Source organism: Cyphomyrmex costatus, unplaced genomic scaffold, assembly GCF_001594065.2.
Source record: "Cyphomyrmex costatus isolate MS0001 unplaced genomic scaffold, Ccosl1.0 scaffold36, whole genome shotgun sequence".
Classification (NCBI taxonomy): domain Eukaryota; kingdom Metazoa; phylum Arthropoda; class Insecta; order Hymenoptera; family Formicidae; genus Cyphomyrmex; species Cyphomyrmex costatus.
In genome coordinates, this window is record NW_017277774.1 from 2,033,597 (window position 1) to 2,059,694 (window position 26,098).

Below are 26,098 nucleotides of genomic sequence, written 5' to 3' on the forward strand. Positions count from 1 at the left end.
ATGAGAGTGCTACTAGTGATTTTTCCTTTATTGATTTACCTGTCGACTTGCCATGGATATCGTATACTTGGATTATTTCCTTTTCAAGGCAAGAGTCATTTTGTCATGTTCGAGCACCTGATGAAGGGTCTGGCCAAGAAAGGTCATCAAATCGACGTAGTCAGCAAATTTCCTCTGAAGAAACCATATCCGAATTACACCGATATTGTGACACTGCCAACAACTTTGCGTTTGGTAAACAATATGTCGTTTGAACTAATGCAACAACTGCTTAGTTCAAATCCAACATACGCTGTTGCGACAGTGGGAGGAAACGAACTTTGCGAATTCTTAGGAAATCCAGAAATTAAAGAGCTAGCGAAACCAAAGAATCCACCTTATGATGCTGTGTTGATCGAGGTATAAATTTATAAAAATCTAATTGTTAAAAAATTATGTTTTATACATACATGTAGTTAAATTTTCAAGAAGGTTTTTTTTAATAATTAATTTTTAAATTCATTTTCGAGATAGAACATTTTTTGAGATAGAAATTTTGATAAAAATTACATTTTAAGACAGAATATTTTTATAAGAATGATTGTAACAAAACTGAAGGTAAAATTAATAAAAAAATTATATCTCTTAAATGATTAAAAAGTAAAGGTATTTACTGAAGTCTATTTTTTTAATTTTTATATCAATAAAGCAAAAGTATCTAATAATTAAAATATATAATCGACATATGTATCCTGAAACGTTGAATCTAAATTGAATAGACTTTTAATGTTTTTAGAAAAATATGCTATGTAGGTAATTTTGATAATCGATTAATTTAATAATTAACTAAAATAATCGACTAAAAATTTAAAATTGTACGTAAAATCATAATTAATGTGATCAATTAATAAAATTAATTGTCAAGAAATCTTTTATGATTAATCAATTAAGTTCGAGCTTAACTAAATTAATCGATTAAAATGATATATGTTTACTATTTAGTATAATTATGATTAATTTAGTCAATTATAGCGAAAGATATTAATTATAGGTTTAATCTGTACTTAATTAAAAATTAATAATTAACAAAATTTTTTAATTAATACGATTTTTTTTAATTAACAGCAGACAATGATTTTCAATCAATCAATTGAATTAATCATAATTACACGTAATGATTTACTTTAATCAATCAAAGCTACTAATTAAAAATGTAATTGATTAACATTTAAGATTTATTTCAAAGCATTTAATTGTTTACTGTAATCAAGAATTTAATTTTTTGTCGTAATTATTAATCTATAAATAAATTAAATTTTGCCTACCATTGTCTGTAGGACTCATTTTTATAAAAGGAGCATACATGTACAGCAATAAGCATAATTTACAATATTTATTGTCAATATCTCTATTAATAATATATAGAATGTAATTTTGTCTGATTTAAACGTTACAAATTTTTATCATTTTTATTAATTTTCTGTCACAACATTAATTTTTTAATCTTACGTAAACAGAAGGTCAATAAGCAGTATACAGTTGCTTCTGACGTAAGAGATGAACTTTTAATTCTTCCTGCTATGTTCCAACAACACGAAACTGATACAATAATCATTCATATTATCACGACCATGACATGTATAAATCACTTTAAATTGTTTTAAATGATCACGAATCAAAATGATGATCGTGACTTTGCTGAATTAACGTATGTATCTCTTTTACGTATTTTATCTCATTTATCAGCAAATTTTTAAGATTCAACTTATAATCTTTCAAGATTCAAATGTAATCTTTTTAGTTAAAAATCAAAGTAAACAAATTAGATAAATAAATTTAATATATAAGTTTGATATAAAAACCTTATCGATTTTCTATGTTAAAATTTTCAAATTCTGTTAAATGAATGAAATGAAATTTAGAAAGAGAGAATTCTTAAAAAAGAAGTGTAAATAGTTATTCTAAAGAAATATAGTATATCACCAAAGATAAACATAATTATCACAAACTTTTTCGAAATTATACGTGATATTTGAAAATTAAATAACTATAAAAATATCACATATAACTCTTCGAATTTGTATCAATATTATATATAATGAAAGATAATAATAATCGACTCGTATGATTTAAAAATTTCAGCAAGTATAAAGCCTAATCGAGTCTTGAAAGCAAGATGTTAATGTTTATTATATTATGTGAATTTATATATTGCGTATGTAGTCCACCCCGCGATGTTGATAGATTTTCAGCATTGACGCATACATATTCACTACCGCAGTAATATCACTTAGTTAAATTGAGAATCAATCTAACCAATTTTTGATGCCTACAGCATCTTATTAGATCTTAATAATATGTTGAAAGACATATATTAAAATTTAATATTAAAGTAATAATTTAAAATTTGTGAAAATAAGATTGCGAAGAATATCACAAGTTGGCGTTTCGTCCCGGCTTCCATCTACTGGACTCATCAGTAAGGTAATGTTGTTCGAGCCTATATACGCAGTATATAAATTCACATAATATAATAAACATTAACACCTTGCTTTCAAGACTCGATTAGGCTTTACACTTGCTGAGATCAATATTATATTTATCTTTGGTGATATACTATATTTCGTAAGCCAAATTCCATCAGCACGTTAGGTTTTCTAAATAATTATGACTAATGTCCAATTTCTTTACTTTTAGACAAATTGTTCAGGAGATATTTCTTATTTAGGAGATATTTTCTGGATAAAAGTTATTTAGAGGTAAAGAAGTTGGACATTAATGAAAATTGAATTTTTATATTTGAAAATTATTATTAAAAAAATTAACGTTGTATATACATATGTATAAAGTATTTCGTTTTAATTGTTCATCTCAAACATCTCGAAAAAAACATTTTCAAGAAAAAATTCTTTAGTATTCAAAAGTCTATAACAAACATTTTGTCTTGTTCATATAATTTAAGACAACTTTTTTGTTAACTAGTGTCATTATCACATCAAAATTACATGGCTGTTGTACACGTGATGCAATATTATGTATAATTATTATTTTCTTATTTCATTTGATAAATGGAAAAGCTTTAACCTACTAATATTTCAAATTAGTAAAATTGTTTAATGATCATTTATTTAGATATTCATATGTCTTTCTAGGTTTTTGGTGCGCAATGTTTCGGTGTGATTGCTCACATGTTAAAAGTTCCTTTGATTGGGATCAGCACTACGGCATTGTATCCGTGGCTATTTGATATGATCGCTCAACCTGAGAGCCTGGCCATCACGCCAAGCAACCTTTTAAGTTTGACCGAATCCATGAATTTCTGGCAACGTCTGCAAAACATCGTATTTACAACCTACGACAAATGGTATTTCAACTATCTTACGACACGGGAGCAGGACAGAATGATAAGGGAACACTTCGGACCGGACATGCCGAGCGTACGGGAATTGGAAAAGAAGGTGTCGCTGGTCCTCATCAACTCTCACATCACGCTAAATGGGATACAGCCGAAGACAGCTGCTGCGGTGGACGTGGGGGGAATCCACGTCCAGGACGAGGACGAAACATTGCAGCCTGTAAGTCGGCTTTTATGACCCGTTTTCGTGGCCGTTTTCACTTTTTCGATGTAGCGCATGCCAACGAATCACAAGCTCGCGCGCATGATACTCTCAGTAATGTATAAAGTAACGCAAATAAATACTTCTGTGTAAAAAATGATAAATCATTTGATACGTGAGTGAGTAGTAAGCAAAACATTTTTTAAAGATTTTTTTTTAATGTTTATCGGAGTTTCACATGTAGAAATAACTAAATAAGAAAACTCTCTCTCTCTCTCTTAAAAATCTATAACATTAAGATTTCACAGCGTAAAATACTTTATTGACAATTTTCTGATAATAATAAATTATTCGCTTATGTTTGGGTCATCGACTGGTCATGATATGATAGCTGTATTAGATATCAAAAATTTTTATCGTTTTGCAATATCGTGAAATATTTCGCAATACAATATTATGATAACGTCTTTCTTCGAGTACGATTAACGCCGTGCTACAAACGCTTTAAACCATTTTTTTAATTGGTCAATTTGTAAAAATGTCTCTAAAATTGTCTTTCTTTTGATTGGTCCATCAAACATTTTAAAGCATTTGTAGCGACGTTTTGATCACAATCTTAATGGCAGAAATATGAAATATACATAATAGTTTGAGAGCAGAAAGTTTATTATACAGCTCGTTCATAATAACACGACCTTGTGGATGCTGTTAACCTATTGGCAAGACGTATCTTCTTGTCTAAAATTAATTCTAATAAACGCTTAATCATGCGGTAGCAAACATAAACACATGAAATAAAAATATAAAACTAGCCACGTAACCGCGTAACATATGAATGTGTATATGTAAATTCATTAATCAATGTACATTATCGAGTATTAATCGATAAATGTTCTTTTCTCAGTTCCTTATATTGGAACAATTAAATAACGATTGACGCATTTTATATGATAACACACGTCATATATATATATATATATATAAAGAGTTATAATTAACGCGACGTGTGTTATCAAACAAAATGCGTCAATCGTTATTCAATTTACGCTATCTTTTGTGTGTATATATATATATATATATAGCATTAATATATGATTTTATCTATTAATATTTTTCGTACATTTATTTACTATTATCAAATTTACATAAATTGTTTTATTCATGCTAAAAGCACCATCTTTGCTGCAGGAATTAGAGAAATGGATGAACGATAGTAAAGATGGTTTCATCTATTTCACTTTTGGTTCGATGATGATGATTGAAACGTTTCCACGCAAATTTCTAACAGTGCTTTACGCCTCCTTAGGCAAAATAGCACCCGTGCGGGTTATAATGAAAATACCAAAGCCGGAAAAACTGCCAGCCGCTTTGCCCGAAAACATTTACATTTCTCCTTGGATGCCACAAATTAAAGTATTGAGTGAGTATAAAAAAATATGCGAATATAAGTTTTACGTTTCTTTTGATACTTTATTTTTATATAAAATTTAAATATTGCGAGTATATTTATAAATTCCTAATTGCCAGTTGTTTTTTCTGAATTAAGGAAATTATAAAACTGTCTAATATGTCGTAGAACATCCTAACATAAAAGCCTTTATTACTCACGGCGGACTCATGGGCACCCAGGAATCGATAGCATGCGGTGTCCCCATGATCGGTATACCACTTTTCGCCGATCAGTTTACAAACATCGATAGGTATGTCGCTAGAAACATTGCCCTGCGACTGGACATCGATACGATTACCGAAGAGAGCTTTGACGCAGCTTTAAACGCGATCTTACGGGATCCTCTATATAGGTATGCAGACTTGTATCTTTTTTTTGCATATTATTATTAGACAAGAACGTATGATATTTATGCATTGATAAGATCTATTAATGCAATGGACTGTTAAAATTTAAACGATAAACTCATAAGATCGAGTGAGAATAAATACAATTGTGCGGTAATTAGTATTATATATATCTAATTATAAAATATATAAAAAATATATTTACAATTTTATTAGAAGAGTGTTCAGGGAGATAATGAAATTGTAAATTGTGAATTATTTAGTCTCACTTGTCATTTTATATCTTCTTATTATATTTCTAGAATATATTTGTATTTAATCGTTTTCTTGAATTTATATGCATTTATGTTTTGTTATTTTTAATGATAGCTTAATGTATTTTTGTAACTTATTTATTTCAGAGAAACTGCGCGGAAATTATCCCAACGATTCCTCGATCGGCCATTAAACGCTATAGACACTGCTAATTATTGGATTGAATACATCATTAGATACGGCGAGGATTCTCTGCGATCGCCTGCGATGGATTTAACTTGGTGGCAAATATCCCTTATCGATGTTATCGGATTTCTTTTGTTTTGTACAGCAATCGTTGTCGCCATAGTAGTATTCACTGTGCGTTTCGTGAAGGAAATGTTAAACGAAAATCATAAAAGTTTGTCGTATTCAAAAAAGATAAACTGATTATATATTAATTAGAGATAAATATAGTGTTTATGTTAGTTGTATTTATTTTCGACGATATTTATTGAAAGAGGCATATAAGAAATATTTTCTTAAGCAACGCGTATACAGGCAATATTGTGTAACACATTGTGTACGATTTCGTGCTTTCCGATTATGACACAAGTCGACACAATCATACACAGCTAAAATGCTGTATTTGACTATGTCGTCATTATATGTATATCAATGTATTGTTTACCAATATACATTGTATATCTAAAACGAATATCAAATTTTAATATTTTATTATCACTTATTTTTCTAGAAGTAATATTCTGATAAGAAGTTTCAAATTTCGGACATATTCGGTGTATAATCTTTTTTTATTTCACTCTAATGAAATAAAAAAGCTAACCAATGTTTCAGATATAAGTCAACACTGTGTATTAATATGTCACACAATGTATAATTGTGTTCCGTTGCTTTTCAATGACGGAAAACACCTATAATTGTCTTTCTTAATTAAAAGGTATTACGGATTCCTTAATAAAGGTATTAAGGAGAAGTATATAAAGGAGGTTGCATTTTTATGTATAAATCTCTTTGATATTCTCTAACAAATATTTATTAAACATAATATAATTCTTATAGATATAGTTCTTCCCCGATAGCTTAATCTTACTCGCAGAAGCACGTTTATACAACGTTTCCCGTTATGTACAGACACATTTATATTATTTTTGTATTACACCAGGCAAATAAATATATTTGCACCTATAAAATCTAAGAGTTCATGTATTCTTTTTATTGTCATACAATTGCTCGGAGTTCTCTTGTTTCAGAGCTGAATTAATCATGATGTAAAAAAACCAGGTCAACTAATTTCAAGGACGTGTCACTGTTCCAAGTAATGACATTTGTGATCAATTAAAAATTGACCTTAAATTTTGTAAGTCAATATAAAGCCGTTGTTAGAGAAATTTGCTCTAAATTATGTTTAATTGTTTATTACACGCGTTATACCTGGTCTTTTTACGCCATGGAATTGATCCCGAGCTCTATTTACACTCTAATAAATGTCTATTGTTGTATTGCATTTTCCTATGTTATAAAAATTCCGAATAACGACATTTGAAAGCGGATGAGCGTAAAGTACTTTAGTCTATATTTAGTATTGGCAACAATTATCTGTAATGCGCAATAGTCTCCCGACAATTGCTTTCCGGCTCTTTCTCGCGACTTAGCATAAAATCGATTAAACGCCACCAATTATTTTCTGCAGCATTACGCTAATAATCGAGTATTATACGATTGCGTCTGTCGCGCGCTTCCTCGTCCTACCATTCGTGAGTATTAAAAAAGAAATACGCTATACAACAGTATGAATACCGTTTGTCTTTACACTGGTGGCAAATATTCGTTACCTGCTGGTAAATTACTCTTTCGATAATCGTAGCCGTCATCACTAGCGTCTATCTTAGGCTCGGGTGCATACATTGTTTGTTTTAGCCAGGTGATGTCAATGGGTGTGAACATCGCCACCTAAAACAAGCATCCGTGAAATATCATGTAAGAGGACCATTCTGTACTTCTCTTAATAACTGTAACGCTAGAGTAAAAGTTACCAAATAGACCCCTAAGATTGATAAATGTATTTCGGTACACGGAAATATAAATAAAAAATGGAGCAGTTAAGGATTAAATAAAGTCTATTAGATAAAGCATACGCTAAATTAACGTCGTTTGAGAGAAAATAATTTTTACTTCCTCTGTTGTAATAAAATTATAATTTAACATAGTTCTTGGAAATAGAAATGAGGCAAAATATTGAATATAATTGTAAAAATTAAAATATAATTTTAATACAAAATATGTTGCCAAAAATTATATGGCTATAAAATTAGTTTTACCTGATTGGTGGGCAAACATCCAGTGTCTTGACTGTAAATTCCGGCGATATGGTAGGCTCCGTTGCCGTCGTAACAAGCCAATGGAGCACCGATATCAGCTTGGCACATATTATTTTCTGCGTGCGCTTTACCACAGATTATATTATGTGCAACGTTGATATGGGACTCTGCATCCGAGACGCGATTTTGACAGACGTCGCGCGTCAGAAGATCCACATCGACCATGTGCATGATAGCGCCCGCGTAATGAGCTGAAATAATATTTGCATTTATATATATATATATTTATTTTATTTTCTATTTTCAAGCGTAACATTTTTTTAAAGCAGTAGACACATCAGTACCTTGTAATATCGACTTGCCCCAACCCGTCACGATGCATTGCGAGCTTTCTTGCACTTGATAGTTGTCGGGAAGACATAGCGTGTTGACATGCAAATTAAATGTCGCGGGATGTTCCAAAAGGAGCATAGCAGTATCGTTGCTAGACAATCCCTCCACGTATCCAGGATGATATTTGATCGTTCGTACATTGATAATTTGGAATGGCAGCGGCTCCTCTTGTTCAAGTTCGTATCCCAATTTCCATTCTCCGAGTTTCACGGACAGTTCACTCGCAGGGAATCTGAAAGAATTTAAAAAATGCTTTAGTTGCTTAATCAACAAGAAAATTGGATCTAAAGATAAACGCGTCAGCAGTCAAATAAGAAAACGAGATTTTCTTGAAGGATATCGTATAATTCAATTTTATTTTTTTAAGTTTGCTACACACGATTTATATTTTGTGGTAAAAAATTCCATTTATAATTTTATATGTAATTTACTCTCTAAATTATTTGGAACTCCAAAAGTTTTAGAGAGTATATAAATTCGCCAAAAACATTTTGAAGAATTTAAATGCGCTCATATATAAAAATCGGCACCCGTTGTAAAAAGATAAAAATATTTTCAATAAAATTTTAACATTGCAATAACACTCTTAGTGTTATTGCAATTCACCTAGCGTGAAAATTATCTATTTTCACCTATAGAATGAAAATTACCTATTTACGCAACTGGCAGCTGTCAGAACGATATCTGGTGATATCAAGGCACCAGAACACAAAATCTTACGTTCCTCCGACCACAGAATCATCGCTTGCCACGGAATCTCTCCGAATGCTGCATCAGTCTCTCGGAAGCCGATCGGGCGTTGTCCCTTTTATCGTACAGAGATACAAATAAAATATCCAGTCTCATGTTATAAATAGGATCTTCTTCAAGCACTTTTGTTAATGTTAAAATTCTCGAGAGTTGCGTATTCTTTTATTACTACATTAAATACTAAAAGTACTTATAAAACATGATTTATAAATGCCTCTAAGCAAAATCATTCTCACAGGAGTAATTCTATCGAGATACTTACGTAATTTCTCACTCCACATAGATTGTTGGGCAATTGCAATTCCGGCACGATGGGAGGGTCACTTGGAGTGTTGAACGGTGCGGGGGTGCTGATCGGAGGTATTATTGGAATCGGAGTCGAGATTGGTAATACCCGTTGCGGAATCACGTCGGAATCGTCCGGCACCAGAGGTACAACGTTCGAGGGTTGAAACTCTTCGTGAATCTGTGGCGGCGCGACGGGTGGATTGATCGGCGGTCTGGGAATCGTCTTGATGGGTGGCTGCGTGATCGGTTTCTTCGGCGGTTGTACCTTTGCGATGTTCAAGAACGTCGGGAAGCCCTGCTCGTCGAAGCCACCGGTGTAGTTGGCCGGCAGATTGCCCGTCGGCCACGGATCCACATAATTCGGATCGCGACAACATTTACCGATTGCCCCGGTCTCCGAAATTCTGCAGCTCTGCGAAAACGAACAACTTGCGTATAGTCATGCAATCCAATTCTATTTTCTTAATCATCGCATTTTATCTTTATTTGATTATTTAGAATATTTTTATCATTGACAAATATTAATACAAATTATTAATGCAAACTTTTCAATATTTGATCAAATCTTTATAGTATGTGAAAAACTGGTAAACTTTATATAAAACATCTTCTGACTAAATCTCTTTTGACTGACTCTATTATACTGCTTACACTTAACGGAACACGTCGTATAAGTTCGTTGCTGGTAAGCCTAACTGGTTGCGGACTAATCGTTCCTTCTAACGTACAGTACTGTTCTTCTACGCAGAGCAGGGCGGCTGCACATCCCATGTGAACCGAGAATTGGAAGACCGCGGGATTCGAGTTTGTAGGGGCTGATTTTAATGGGAAAACTTCGCTAGCACTACTATCACCTACAATCATCACCAATCCATATGATTACCAAGAAATAAGAAAAAATTATTGAAAAAGATATCGACGTATTAATTGTTGCATACCTGTTTGATACTGCTCTCGTTGATTCGTATCGGAAGGTATGTGATTGTAATCAATTGGTATTTCGTTGACTGGTCTTATACTGATATGAGGCTGATTAGCAGACTCGATATTGTATCCGTTGTTTGACGGGGATTGCAATATGATATTATTTTCTAATGGAGGCTTCAATTCGGTTACATCTGCCTGATTATTATCTCCGTACGGAACATATTTCTCATCATTTTCCAGAGTAGGTTCCGGGTACTGATTGTCCTTCACCGTATTAAATGGATCATTATCGTACGGATTATGCACATTGTATTGCACGGTACAACATGCTTCATGGCTGAGCTTGCATTCCTGTACCTACTCGCAAATATTACAAGATTATTAAGTCTGAATTGTGCGAGCTGTTGAGCTCGACCAATATTAAAATGTGCGAACGCGGAAAAAAATTACTAATAGCGACAAGGAATAACGAAAAGAGATTATCTCACCTGTCCTGGATGAATAAAGCCTTGCTTCAAGGGTTGCACATACCCGTTGATGCACAGACTTTTGGCCACGCAGATTTTATTTTTACCGTTGCAACTGATGGTGAAGCCATCTACGGCGCTAGGATAGGACTGCAACGTTTGATCAGGTTGATATGCATAATCAAGATTAAGTTGCTTCTGTGATTCCGACGGAGCATGAGTTTGGTATCCTTCGAACGTATCTGCAACTATCACGTTATAACGATGCAATAGAAACTATACTTTATTAAATAAGCGAAGTAACGTGATGGAATCTTACTTTGCTGCGATTGATCCCAGTTAAATTGCGCTTGATTAATTTGTTCTGAAACAATATTGATCATCTTTGTAAGTTGGGTAAACGTTGTTTTGAGTTTGGGAAATATGAGCATCGCCCTACGAAACGTGCTTGTCTTCTACAATGCAACTTCATTGAGGATAATTGCGTAGCTGACTTTTTTTAAGATACTAATTCATAATTTTTTTTAAATATACAAAACAATTTGAATTTATTTAAATTATGGGACAAAAATTTTAATAGAAATGTCACGTTTTTCTGCAGACTTCATGTTTCGTCAAAAATTTATACTAAAAAATTATGAAACAACATAAAATTGTTAAGCTTGCAATATAGAACGGAAAAATGAAACACTCGCTGAATTCCCTGTATACTCACGTGTCTGTAATTGAGGTGGCAATTCTCTATAGGGGAGTCCACGTGCGTGCGTAGCTAACGCTACTACAACTAGTAGCATTTCTAGCAGTGGTATCATCATGGAGATCTAAAAAAATAAAAAAAAAAAGCAAACTTAAATAATTATCCCGAACTTTATATAATTCCATCACATGGTGAATAAATAAACAAAATAAATAAATAAACAAAAATTTCATTAACGTCAATTCCATGTCTCGCATGACGTTTACGAAAAAGAAAAAAACAGAAGAAAAGAGAAAGAAAGGAAAGGACTTTTGCCTGCCTCTCGTAGTGGCGGTCGTGACTGGTTCTTCTCGAATATCCCGTATCACATATAAACGAGATGTAAAAGTGTGCAAACTTTTGCAACGACGCTTTTTTTTTCTTTCACCGACGTGCAGGCGGCGCGGTAAATTATTTTAAGACCGAGAAGAATGATCGTCGGGCGAAGGTATTATATTATAATTTTATTACACTTTAGAGCCCGTTTTAGCAACCACTGACCCGATTGCAGGGAACGAAACGTTCTAGAATGGCACCAGGATGCTCCGAGCTTCTAGCGGGAGATCGTGGCGGAGGATTGTGGCTGCTGCAAAAGTTGCATGCTTCTGCAGACAACGTGGGAACAAGGCTTCACGTAGGAGTAATTCATTCATGGTGCATCCGCGATCTTCGGCGACAACGGCGAGATATAAATTTATGCGCGAGAAAACGCCGTGAGGTGTGGAGTGAGATATAAGCCGGTATTCATAATCGGTCGTTTTTATTTTAAGCCCATCATAAGTAATGCTTTACATGTTAATATATCTTTTTGATCGGTTCATGACATCTTAAGACTGTACTTAAGACGGTCCCAAATGTAAAAATCGATTACTATTACCAGCCGTAAATCCTAGTACTGCTCCAAGTGAGCATATTTTTTCTTTTTTTTTCTTCTTTTTACGCACCTTCAATGATCGAGATCAGCAAAAGAAGATCTCGGGCCTGAGCAAAAAATAATTTAAGTCATTTAAATGTCACGGTTTCCTATCCGCTTAGTATTTCAAGTTTTTAATGAGAACTCTGTCTGTCCAAGAGGAAGTTAATGACCGAATCGCAAAAGATTTACGTTTTGTGGCGTATGAGTCTATAATCTACATATTCTACATAATTCTAATATAATCTATAAATATTTTCTGATATTATCTCAGAATTTCGCAATACGTACAAACTGCCACGAATGAAATATCGTATGATCATATATGCGAACATCTCGAGATGATTATTCTCGAGTGACATTTAGTCCACAAAGTTCGCGACTGACAATGAGTGGCAAGCAACAATTTTTGATACACCTTGTATGTTATTTTCTAATATTGCGTAAGCACGTGGGACGGATAGATATCAATGACGAGGCGTATAAATAGGAACACTTTCGTATTCGTATATCGTCTGGTATTTTCTAACGATGAAATAATCGCGTTCAAGGATCTCCAAGCGCTCTTTTTGCTGTTTGCTTATTTATATGAAAATTATGCGATATGTCCGAACCGAGTACGTAGTATCGATCCTTATTTACATGCCCGCCGAGTGTAGGTGCCATGCTAACACATCCTCCTATCAATGACGTCATCCCGCTGGATTAGGTCAGGTCAGGGTCACAAAGCCGACAAACGAAATACCTTTCATTGACAATATAACAATCAAATTTCTGTTCGATTCAAACTAATTGTTAAATTTCCTTCATTAATTCTGTCTAATTAAAAAAAAATGGTTCATTTGACTAAATTAATTTAGTTTGTCTTTTTTCTCTTTCGTTGGGGAATGTGCATACGTATATATTTAAGCCAAATATGTTTGACTTAAAATATATATATTTTTTATAAAAAAAAAAAGAAATAAAGACAAACTAAATTAATTTAGTCAAATTTAAGAAATGAAATTGATACAACTAAGTATAAAAGAGATCCCACTCCTCTTTTACGATTCGTTGCTTTAATATTCGTCTTCTACAAGTTTTCTTTATATTTCTGCCACTCTCCTTTTTAAGTCTGTAGTAGTCGATTATTTTTCTCATTATTTCAATGATAATTGGCCAATTCCTTACTGCTTACAATTCTATTGTAGAAGAGGCACAATACATTAAATTTACGTTCCAATCTTAATTTTTTCTAGGATTGGAAAAAAATTAAATTTGTGATTGAACCTAATGTTTCAATCGTGGAAGATAATATTATTTTCATTAATGAGTCATACGTAAAATATTCGCAGCGATGTCGACAAAGGTTGATTAATTTGCATCTATGTGTTACCGGATTACGCGCGAACATCTATCTTGAGCTATCAAATTTTATGAGTCATTTTCGCGTGAATCTCATCGTAAAAAAAAGTCACCATGGAATTCAGAACCGACGAGAGAGACGACGCGATGAACTCATTATGGATTTCCCCCAGCCTCGTAGGTTTCCGATGATCTAAAGATTTGCTTTGCAATTCAGTGCGTGAACGGTTCGCGTGAGTGACTCGCGCAAATTACACGCTGTTCGCGCCTAACAATTACCGTAAAAAATTCATTACGACATGCTCATCAAATGTGTTATAAGTTTATATGATGACTCTTCGTGTATGCTTTTTTTTCGAGACGACTTCTACAGTTATAGTCGTATATAAAAATATTTTTTTGTAAGAAATGGAATTTAGGGAGAATCATTTGGGTGAAATCAAATTCCTTTGGCCGATATCAGTAATTAATTTAAAAAATGTTTAAATCGCTTTCTACTTCTTTTCACTTTCTAGACAAATAAGTTTTTCAACTCCCATATTATAGAATAAACTGTAGTATTACTTATACATGACCAACGTGGAATAGAGAAAAATATATTGCTAGATATAAATCAAGAAATTAAATGAATAATAATGACTTATGTATAGTTTATATAAGTATATAGATTTTACTATTTATGTTTTTGTATATATACATTTTCTGCTATTGACAAAAATTGATTGATCCGGAGGTCTGTGTGTAATTTTTTCTTCCCGGCTTTCGCGACGTCTCGCAACCGGAATCTTTGCTTTCAACTTTCGAGCCTAAGGTACTGCTTTCCGGTTGTTAAGGCGGCGATAAAAATAATAACACCGATCGCGAAGGATTAACGGCGCCATGTTCCGACCGGGAGAAAGTATACGCGAGGTATAGCCGAAACGCCGAAAATTCACGATGCGTTCGATTTCCATGATAAGCGCCACTGGTGGACAACTGCTGGACACCGCCGGGCTGGGATTCCGATCGTCAAATATTCCTTTGCAAATGTATATCCCCGGCCGCGTACTTTCACGTATACATTAGTGCTACTACTTTCTCTTTCATTGAATTACGCAGATTACCCGAGTATCGCACAAATCAGACTTGTCGAATTTCGCGCATAATCCGGGGACCGTCCTAATGACTCGAAGTATGGAGTCGAATTGAAATTAAGAGATCCGGGTACAAACGAACTCTCTTATACGTACATATACATATATCCCTTCGTTTACCACAGAAACTGTTTGAAAATTCTTTTCTTTTTTTGTCATCTCCTTCCCTTTACCCTTTTTTCTCTTTCTCACTCTCTTTTCCTCTCTCCCTCTTTCTGTTGCGACACGAAAGCGCATAAATAATCCGTTGATTTTGACGCATTTCATCGAACGTTTTTGTAATGTGGGTGTAATATGCATACAGCGTAAATACTTAAATATTCACGTCGTCATTAATAACACCAATCGCCGACCGAATAACTGCCACGTAGAAACTTACTTTCGATTTGTCAATCAATGAGTACTTTCACCGATACCCGATATCTCGATATACATAATTAATACGGCCATCGTAATTAACAGTCGGATATTGATTCGGTTATCGAGATGTATTTTCTTGCGAGCACTCGCGGCATTCTTTCAGTAAAAGAGTAGATTATCCAGGTAATAAAAAGCACATATATTCAAATAATTATGGGTAATAAAATGGGTGATAAAAAAGAATGAATTTACTTTAAGTCAACAGAATTACTCTGTAAAGGTTCTTTCCGGTTTTTAATTACACAATTTTATAGTCTTAATTTTCAATTTATAGTATGTTAACAAGATTTCCCGATTGTTGTGCGTGTTGGTGCATTTAATGTCCAATAGTTAAAACGTCAAAATCTAAACGAGTTTTAAACATTCTTTAAATTCTTTCTGTTTTTACAACGTCATTTATATATTTTTTTTCTAAATTTATATTTATATTCATAGGCAAATGAATCAAGAATTTTTTAAAGTATCCTCACAAATTTGCATTCATTTGACGTCGTTATTCAAGTATCGTCAGGTAGAAGCCCTCTCGACGAGAAGGTGACTTCAAAAATACGATGTTTCTGTCAAGCCTTTCAATCTAGTGGGTGAAATGTCAGCGTTATGCGTCTGATATTTTGACTGCCTAGCACCTCATTAATCAAATTCAAATAAAGGGACATTTCTCCTTTTCTCGTAACGACTAATAAATGGAGATCTAATGAAGCTATAGATTGCTTTTTGTTGCGTCAGAGCGACTATTTCGAATCGGCGTTACGCCGAAAAAAGAGTCGGTCGTGAGAATCATTTGGTTTTCCTGTTCGATTACTAGTCTATGATATACTGGATACTGCCAATCAAAATACGTATTAACGAATAAGTGACTTCATATATGTGTGTGTGTGTGTGTGTGGTATAATTTACAATCAGATATCCATGTAAAAAGTAATACATCATTCTATAACAGCATATAAAAATGTATTTACACATTTAAGAATGTATGTGTCACATCTAAAAATAATATCAAAAATACAGAAATTTCAAAGTTTTGGATCCACTTATTCCTTTAAAAATTACTGACTGAATTTACAAGAACATCATCAAAATTGTTTAAATAACCTTGGCTGATTATAGCTTATTTTGATTGTTTGACTAATACTTTTAGTTGTACCAAAACATTCTTGAATGTGTAATATAATTTTATTGCGTATAAATAGGAAAATTGTATCACACATCTATATACATATTAGATCATTTATTACGTACTTTAATTTGGAATGTATTATGCGGACGTATGATGTTTCTGGGTCGGATTGTGCAAGCAAAAATTAAAGAAATAAAAAAAATGATCCTGCGGCATTCATCGATCTAACTTTCCAAAACGCTCTTGTCTGATAATACGATATGTATATATAACAATTCGATATTGGCTTTATCCTTCGATCTCGGCCTCCTGTAGATGAAATCCGACGACAGCTAAGATGAGACGATACGCGCGATTGGAAACGCGCGAAGCACATAAAAGAAATAAAATATTCTTATTTTTTCATTTCCTTTTTTGTGAGACCGTCTAAATGCTCGATGCAGTTCTTTATGTTTTTATTCGAGCAACCGCGTTGCGTCGTAATTCTCCTTGTTTAAGATGTTATAAAATCGACATTTTTACCAAGACTTTTTAGTAAGAAAAATCGAGGTAAATATACAATCAATTTTAGTCTTATTTCTCATTGACTCTTACTCCAAAGAAAGAAAGTTTGACTCGGTTCTAATAGATCGTATTCATCACAAGTCAATTCTTTTTTAGTTAGATTCATTATTCTAATCATATTTCCGTATAAAATTGTAATTTCATAACTATCCTTCTTATTTTGATTAAAAAATTTGATCTATTCATTATACGTAATACATTTCTAGTTTAACTAAACGACTAAATATATCTCGTCGAAATCTACGAATCCCCCCCTATGAGATTGAACGTGGAGACAAGAGGATCCCTTCACATGTCGAAAAGCGACGTCGCAGAACCTGCGGGAGAGAAATTAAAAGTCGGGCAGTCACTTCCCGGAAATTCGGACGTTCTCCTCTCACGCCGGAGAATTTGACCTCCTATTACTCTCGCCCGGTATGCATTTTACTTTTGGGAAAGTTCCTGTCGCGGCCGGGCAGCCGGCACACGAGCGCGTGTGAGACTCACGGCTGTTTCGGGGTCCGCAGGAAAGGAGCAAGGTCGCTAAATAATAAGGCGTCTCTCTGATGTCATCCACGCGTGAATTATGAAATTCGTCTTTGCTTGCGTGTCGGCGATTATCAGGATCGAGATATTGTTCCCGCGCGTTGCCGACCATATAAAAGATTCTTCTCCTCTCAGGCATTTCTGTCGAAGGGGAGAGGAGGGGCCCAAGTAAGAACCGTGTTTCAACATCGAGATCTTAATATCTATGGAATTATTCACCGCCGAAAATTATAAAATCCTACAAGAAGATGAATAAAAAGAAGAATTATACATGATTTTCGAGTTAATTTTAATCGCATTAATTTTAAGTCCGCATATAGATATGTTATTCATATAAAACTGATGTGCGATAAAAAAAATATTACGAAATAATTCCACGACTGCGTGCGATAACTGAAGGCTCACCAAGAGAGATAAAAATATTTCAATATATATATAAATTTATTGATACATTTTCGTCAGTAAATTATGGTTCGATCTAAATAAAGTTCTCGATTTATCTTTAAAAAGAGGATCAACGTGTAATTCAGAAAATGACGCGAGGGTGGGCGATTTAATCGAATCGTCGTCGGGTCCCCTCTAGCTTTTCACTCGATAAAAGCCGATCGACCTCATAATTAAGTTGACTTTCGCCAGTTATTTGCATTCCTCAATTCGACGGCGGACCAATCCCGTCAGACCCGATCCACCCGCAAAACGTAAAACGAGAAAGCAATCAAGGATGGCCGTCCGTCCCCGCATGTCTGCATCCGTCTCTCTCCGGGTCCGGCTCAATTATATCTCCGTGTGGCATCGGCATGATCCCCGGGAATATATCGGACTTACGAAATATATCGAACGCATCCGTGACACTGTCCGATGATGTCTCGGCGCCGGGGCTTGCCAGGATTACATAAACAAGCCCGGAGAGTTCAAAGGTCCGGATTCTTCGGCGACGCGACGTCGAGTTGCTTTCGCGCGTCTTTTAGACACCCCGAGAGAGAGAGCCTTATACCTCATCGCTTAATTCTCCACTTGCGTGTTTCGATATTGACAGATGTAACAACACGAGGATGTTCCGATAATTATATGCTTACGATAATTATATTTAACCGCGAGCGAGCGAGTTTATAACTTCTGATCGATTGTTGTAATACATGGTTGGGTATACCAGCCATACGAGTGCGTCATTTAGTGAGAACAATTAGCGTCACATCTGTTTTAACTAACTGAGCGAGAGAGAAAAGTAAAAAGTGTCGATTTTAAATGATCGAACCGCTGCTCTTGCACCGTAAGCGTGTTGGTGAGTAGAATAAACCGATGCCAAAGAAACTGGCCAGTCTCATTTTTACCCGACACTTTCACGCGACCAATGTTTTCTCGCGTGGAGAACGATGATGTAATAAGATCCTGTTCTAGATCGTGATAATAGATCGATTTAGTTATTCTATCTCGCCGAGTCTTTCCAGAACGAATGTTTTCACGCGCGCGCGGAGAGAATCGATATATTTCCAATCGTCTTTCCCTCTCGTCCTGACACAATCACTCGAAACTGTAACTGATCGGGCCTTAGACTCGCTATTGATAATATTTGAATATGAATATTTCTGTCGGTTTTCGCCACAACTCGTATTTCCACGCATTAACCTTCTGCCTATCCCCGTGACATGGATTCTATTCACAATTCCAAGGCGCATTGCGCCATCCCGTGCGAGTTGGACCAACGCAACGGGCAAAGGTGATGCGTAGATTCGTATAGCAGAGCGATCCGTGGGTCGTAAAAATGTCGCGAATATTATAACCAACATGTTTTCGTCTTGCAAGAGAAATCGGTAATTACGTTTACCAACGGAATCAAGTTGCCATTGACCCCTTTTGGACACACGGATGCTGCTTGGCACGCGCGAGATCTGCGTATTTAGTATTTCATTAATAACGCTACCGGTCAAAACGTATTGTACTTCCTTACTACTGCTACACAAATTTGGGAAAAAGCTTCTTAAAAAAAGATGTATTTAAACAATTACAATTTGAAATAAGATCGAAGTGAGAATAACTCTATAATTAAGTATAAATTAGTATTTTCAAAGCGGCTCTTAAATTCGTTAATTTAATGTGATTTTATATACATTTCATTAAAACGCGCGCGGAATTGTTTTTCCCGACTCGAAATATTCATTCCAATTATATTCATATACATGTATATATATGTTAAAATGTACAAGTATAATTTAATAATTTTAGATGTTTAATAAGATTTAGTTTATAATGTAATAAAAATAATAAATCTCTGCCGGGTAATACATGACAAAACTACTAAGATACCTCTTCTGTTTTGATTGAATCATTTTATTAATCCGGATATACACGATATAATTTAAATGGCAGATAAGATAAGAGCAAGCGAGGCTATATTTTCAAAGCGGAAACAAAATAAAATATATAAAAAATGTATTAAAGAGTAGCTAGAAACTAATTATACTTTATATAGCTATTAAAATGACTATTAAATCGAGTCTCGAATCCAAACAGATATGACTGATCACACTAACAAAAATGCTTCTTCAGACGGAAGGTGAAAAAAAAAAACGAGTTCGTGTAGTAGCTGACGTAAGAATGGCGCCTTGAAATTGACTAATTGCCAGGTGCGCCTGGTAATAGCTAACTAATTGCGTATTTCGTGCAAAAAGGTGAAAGCAACGTATAGAAACGTGAGGGCATCGCGCACGGGCCCGCTTGGGTACCCAGCTGGTTTTCGTGTCGGTTTCCCACAAGAAATAATGTACGATTAATTACCCTCAGAGCACCTCGAGAGGGAAATTACGGCCTTGAGAAACCGTACGTTGCCACTGGCATCGAGCAACAACATACGATATTAATTCGTGAAGAGAGACGGGCGAGGTCGAGTCCATCCAAACGTCCTCCCATCGAGGGCTTAGCCTCGACTTTTGACGATTCCCCTTTTCAGCCTGATTTCCGGTAACGCCTCTTTGAATTACAAAATGCTGAAATAACGACCGAACCCTTTCCCCTTACGCGGAAGAAGAGCGTGCATCGTAACTGTGCGACACGTTCATGCTGAAGAATGCAAAAGTTTTATAAGATTATATGATACAATACACAACCCATTATTTTTCGCGTTCCCATAACGGGACGCCTACGCGTCGGCATTTTCGATCATATAGCGTCGGAAAGGTGTCGAAGAAGCCGCGGGTTGAATATTTTTTTAAAAGAGAACGTCCCACCGAAATAGCGATGTAAGGATGAACCAACTCGATCGATTATGACACGTCATATATCTGTTATGCATTTGACGGATGAATTAATGAGGACGAATCTATAAGGAATTACAATCAAATACGCGCCACACATTGCGTCACTTTGAAATTATTAGTATTCAATCCACGAAATAGTATAAATAATCTACGGCGCCAATTCCCAATTTGTTGCTGTTGTCAGTTATTTATTTATTAAATTTATGATCTTGGGAATTTCATTAATATTGTCAACCTTTAAATAATTTCTGCTAGAACATCTTTTCACTACTCGGAACTTTACTTTCATAACACACTCTAGATCTTGATACGAACAGCTATAAATTCCACGTGATGAAAGAAGAATCTTTACAACTTTTTCATAATGCAAAAAACTAATTGTAATTCTAAATAAAATTATTCGAATTTCTAATAAAAAACAGGTAAATAATATCAATTGTAATTCAATTTATATACCTTCTTGAATTACATTATTTTATGTTATTTATTTGTTTTAATATAGTGTATAAATATTAGATACTTAGTAAACGAGAATGGATCAAAATGAATTGAAATTTTAATCTATTTGAATCTATCCTCGTATGCGTAATTTAGTAGCATTCATGGTCCATTTTCACTTTTTTATTTTTAATTGAATTAACAAACTGCGTTCCCCATTCAAAATTTTGAATTGGGCGGTATTTACGATGCACTCGAAGAACTAAAATATCTTTTAAAAGGTATAAAAATACGCTCATGCAAGATATGCTACAATACATATACAGAAGATTATAAATATATGCAAAGCAGTGCATTTTTGCATAAAAATTGAATACGAAAACAATCAGTGATAAAGCGCGATACAACGCAGAGAGTTGTCATTTTCTGATCAATGCTATAAAAATTGTGAATTAATGTGACAAAATTTTCGGCAAAGAAATGCAGATTTTTATTTGCAGCTTTTTTATTTGCAGCTGCTCACCTAAAAATAACTTCAAAAAGATTTTAAATCGTGTAATTCCACCGTGACGCGCTCTCGCAGTACATTTAAAGTAAGTTCAAATTACGATTGCCACATAATTTTACAAAGGTTACTTCCACGCTGCAGCTTAACTGCCTACGCAAGGCCGCCTTATGATCTTATTATGAGGTTATCCGAGAAATTATCGGTGTTATTTTTACATGGAGTATCCTTTTTTTATCACGTAAAATTTTGGCACGTGGGATCTGATGTAATTCATGAATCATTATTGTAACTGTTTAACGGGTCGAAAGTCGACAGCTGTCACGATGCAACGTCACGTTTTTATCTGTACAGGATACTCAGTAAACGATTTTACATCACGAAGACATGTGTTCCTTATGGAATTTGAGGTAACCGAAACTTCCTTGGCGAAAGTCCCAAATTATACGGCATTGAAAGAATTGTGGTCAATTTAATCGGATTTGCAAATCGTCTTCAATCTAAACTCGATCTTAATCTACTCTATTCAAAACTTGCCAAATCTAGTTTGCATTTATGTCATCCACCCGCTCTATTTTTACACGACTGAAGGACCCAAGAAATGGTCGTGTATTTCAGTCAACTTTTTTCTCCTTTTCTCAAACTCGATGAACTTTAACGAATTCGAGGCTAAAGATGTATGACATCTGTCTCGATATTTTAGTCAATCTCCACAAAGTAGTATTATGCACGAGTTTTACGAATTCTTGAGGAGAGAAGGCGAGTCTTCGAGGGCGTATGTAGAACGAGATAAATACCGCTTTCCAAAGTATATGACCCTCATGAATATTTCAAATGTATCGAAATGATTTTTCGTTACTTGTGTCGACGAAGCGATGTATATTCGTATGCATATTCGCGCTTGAGGAAGACACTTCAGAATCGATCTCATCGGCGGGATTACCTAATCCCACTTGTGTCCGAACAATCAACCTACGAATGTGCAATAAAAAAAATTTATCAATTACGGAGAAGATGATGGAACAGTACAAAAAAATCTGCGCGAATAATTCAAGTCTGTGGAATTCGGGCGAATTTAAAGGCTCCAAAAATGGATCCATATGTCGCTATCCCACGTTCGTCTCATTTAATTCATACTGCGTTCTTCTCAAAATTCATAAATTATGAAAAAATTCTACTTGGAAAGAGCGATTTTGCCGACGCATATACAGATCTAAAAATAATTTTGGATCATCAAGATAATTTTATAAAAGTCTCAAGCATCATAAGTCATGTTGTAAAAAATTTTGATATTCTAACAATCAGTTTGAGCGTCATACACAATTATTTTAATGATCCAACAAAATTATTTTCAGATCGGTATCTAAAATTTTTAGATACTTCAGAAAAACTGTGTCCTTCAGAAAACTCCTTTCCGGGTACAATATATTCGTCTACGGATTTTTTTATTAGCATTTAAAATTAGCATATCTTGAAACAATTTTGACAAACGGAAGCGCAGAGGGTGGGCAGACCCTTGACATGGGTTTCGTTTCGAAACTTTTTTTTACGTTCTCTCCCATAAATCTGGCGCGCGATTTTTGCGTCTACGTTAAATTATTCGTGCTGCGAAAGAAATGGACAAAAGGCAGATAATCCCCTCCGTCATAAACAGTAAATAAATAACGACGCAATTTGAAAAATATGAAAATTTATTTATGGTTCATTCAATCCTGCCTACCGCATCGTCTTCAACTAGCCACCATATATCAAACAACCTTCCGTTAGTTCAAGCGCATCCTTTGAGAATCGTAAAATTGTCCATTTCTAATCTACCGAAATTTTAGAATGCCTAAAGGAAATCGTAAGCCTCCCTTAACTTTTTTTTTTTTTATTTTATATGCACGCGGAAGAAGTGGAACTCATTTTCTTAGGGTATTTTTAGGCACACCGCTTATATACGTGCTCCCTCTTGGCGGCCATTAATTTTTATTGATGAAACGCATTAATCTCAGGGTACGTTTTTTTTACTTCGCTGCCAAGTACGCTGTTATTGCAAGTTGCATTCGAGAAAATATTATTGATTAATTGGAGAGTCGCCGGCGATGTGGGCCATATTTAATTGTAATTTATCTCGAAAGGGACTCTCGTCTTCCGTCTTTCGAAAACGTCGCGTTATCGACCGGAGAAAGGAAACGGAGGATACTTAACGTCAAATCTTTAACGTCCTACATTCCGACATTAATTTTGGAGCAGGCCGATATCTGTGGCGAGTGGATAACTTTTCATCGCCAACGATTATGATTTTGCATTACCAGAAATTCAAGAAACTCGGATTTACTCTATTTTTTACCTTCAAAACGTACGTAACAAACTTAAATTATATCCGTATTGGACTGGATATACTATGATTGAGATTGAATTTAACTAATCAGAAGAAAGAAAATTAATATCAAGTTTAGTGAACTCTGCTTTGATTGGCTAAATTCAATTCCAATCCTAATGTCGATCTCTAATTTGTGATACAAACATTATCAATTATTCATTATAATCAGTATATTGCACTTAGCGCGATCTTTCTACTCTTTTAACATTTAATTATTTTAACAAAATAATATAAAGATTAAAGATTTCTGTCGCACGTGCGACATGTTCTAAACTAACACGATGACTTGACTTGGAATTAATTGAACTACTTTCGGTTATTCAAAAAATTGTAAATTTGGTTTGATATTGCAAACTTCACCCAAACAAACAGGGCGACTATTCTCTTGCATTAATAGCAGTGAGAATCAATATTCTTCTTCTTATTTTTTTTGTTATTATATATCAATTATTCCTTATGAAAGTAAAAGCATTTTTACAAACTGGTTAAACAAGCGCCTATAGTTGATACCAATTAAAAATAATATAACATCTATGTTATAATTTCACACTCAACAATATTATATATTATATTACATTTGTATTATTGAATGTAAAATTAACATAGATGTAATAGATTTAATTGATGCCGTCTGAGTAAAGAGGTACCGGAACGCGGTTCGGTACAATCTCGACAAACTTCGCTGTGAACAATATACTTCACTCGCGGACAATTAAAACGCAACAGTTGACGCGCAGGTGTACCAGGAAAGTATTTTTTTGATGTCCTCAGCATCCGGTGTCGAGCTTGCCGAAAAACGTTTACGGGTTTCGGTACTCGGATACTTCAAGTATCCTCACGATGATCGTATACAGGACAGGCGGCGCGATAAGTGCGACGAAGCGTGAGTTACTCGTGCATACCCTCGTATGCTTGACAAACAAATTGAGTGCGTGTACTTACTTAATGTATCCTCCCGCGAAATATACGTGTGTAACGCGCGTGTCGCTTAAAAGAAAGTCAATATAACTGGCGCTGGTTACGTATCCCTTCTTCTCTTATACCATCCTCCGGATCTGGCCAGTACCCCCCTACCATTTTGGTGTTCGGATCGCCGCTGTCCTTCGATATCCTATGCCGGTCAACACATCACATTGATTCCTCTCGGTCCATCCGAGATACCTCACCAATTTTATTCCCGACACTCTCGTTCACGGCTGTAGACGAGACGGTCGCGCGCCGCCGACATTATCCACGCATATCGAATATGTTTCCACGAGATGATGGATGCTCGTCTGGCGAACGAAACTCCTCACTCTAAAAATAAAAAAAGAGGATAAAAGCATTTTGTACATATCAAATTAAATACAATCGAACGCGATAGTGCTTTCAAGCATCGAAACTAAAACGAAGTATGATAATAATAACAATAGTATAAAGAATATGATGATGATAATGATATATGTATATAATAATAATTTAAATAAGTCTCATTACAAATGCATGTCTCATCGCTTATTATCCATGAGAATTCCTGTGTGGATCGCGCTTCATCAAAAAACACTTTCCTTTTTATTAATTCACAACATGAAAATTATTCCTACATTATCGTTAAGGAAAAGTAGTTCCACTGTTCAGCGATAAATATCATGCTAAACGACTCACGTTTATCACGTCTGATTATGTCCTGTCTTTATCTGGCGCACTTTTAAACTATTTGCTAAACGCGCGCGCTACATCTGGTAAGTATACGCAGATAGGTATTTCACGAATCGGGATTTCTTCTCGGTGATGTGACGTAGCTATTACGGTTCTATAAATATGCCAGATGATGATATAACAATGTATAATAATTTTCAATAACAATTCTAATAATGATAAAATAGTGAAAATAATTACGACATTGACTTACGTACAATCGTACACTGCCGCGATGACTGAATCCACTGATTCATGCAAATTTTCCTGTGACAAATCTGATTGTAAGAATGATGAGTCAGTTGTCGATCACTAGATTTTATATTACGTGACTGAAAATACTAGGAATCATTCAGGATTTAAAGTATAAATT

The 26,098-nt window shown here is 34.7% G+C and overlaps 2 protein-coding genes across 2 annotated transcripts; one reads left to right on the forward strand and one right to left on the reverse strand.

Annotated features, from left to right (window-relative positions):
* LOC108776430 (UDP-glucuronosyltransferase 2B31) lies at positions 1-6,182 on the forward strand. The gene is made up of 5 exons (XM_018543040.1): positions 1-399; positions 3,132-3,554; positions 4,725-4,956; positions 5,113-5,338; positions 5,735-6,182. Exons 1-5 carry the CDS (start codon positions 1-3, stop codon positions 6,015-6,017), a joined length of 1,563 nt encoding a protein of 520 aa, XP_018398542.1. The 3' UTR covers positions 6,018-6,182.
* Positions 6,183-6,539: 357 nt separating this feature from the next.
* Positions 6,540-25,035, reverse strand: scaf (inactive serine protease scarface). Its single transcript, XM_018543021.1, has 11 exons — positions 24,991-25,035; positions 11,450-11,555; positions 11,054-11,098; positions 10,756-10,976; positions 10,279-10,624; positions 9,992-10,194; positions 9,315-9,752; positions 8,953-9,107; positions 8,254-8,534; positions 7,910-8,160; positions 6,540-7,541 (listed from the first exon to the last, which is right to left on the reverse strand). The coding sequence occupies exons 2-11, from the start codon at positions 11,547-11,549 to the stop codon at positions 7,398-7,400; spliced, it is 2,184 nt and encodes a 727-aa protein (XP_018398523.1). The 5' UTR covers positions 11,550-11,555; positions 24,991-25,035; the 3' UTR covers positions 6,540-7,397.
* Between the last annotated feature and the right edge of the window lie 1,063 nt (positions 25,036-26,098).

Bases quoted from the DNA above. Each gene is read 5' to 3' on its own strand.
- scaf (XM_018543021.1), bottom strand. From the start codon at position 11,549: ATGATGATACCACTGCTAGAAATGCTACTAGTTGTAGTAGCGTTAGCT. The intron at 10,977-11,053 runs GTAAGATTCCAT...TGATAGTTGCAG, and splicing joins CTGGGATCAATCGCAGCAAA to ATACGTTCGAAGGATACCAA. The intron at 9,108-9,314 runs GTAAGTATCTCG...GTACGATAAAAG, and splicing joins TATGTGGAGTGAGAAATTAC to GGACAACGCCCGATCGGCTT.
- LOC108776430 (XM_018543040.1), top strand. From the start codon at position 1: ATGAGAGTGCTACTAGTGATTTTTCCTTTATTGATTTACCTGTCGACT. The intron at 400-3,131 runs GTATAAATTTAT...ATGTCTTTCTAG, and splicing joins ATGATGCTGTGTTGATCGAG to GTTTTTGGTGCGCAATGTTT. The intron at 4,957-5,112 runs GTGAGTATAAAA...AATATGTCGTAG, and splicing joins GCCACAAATTAAAGTATTGA to AACATCCTAACATAAAAGCC.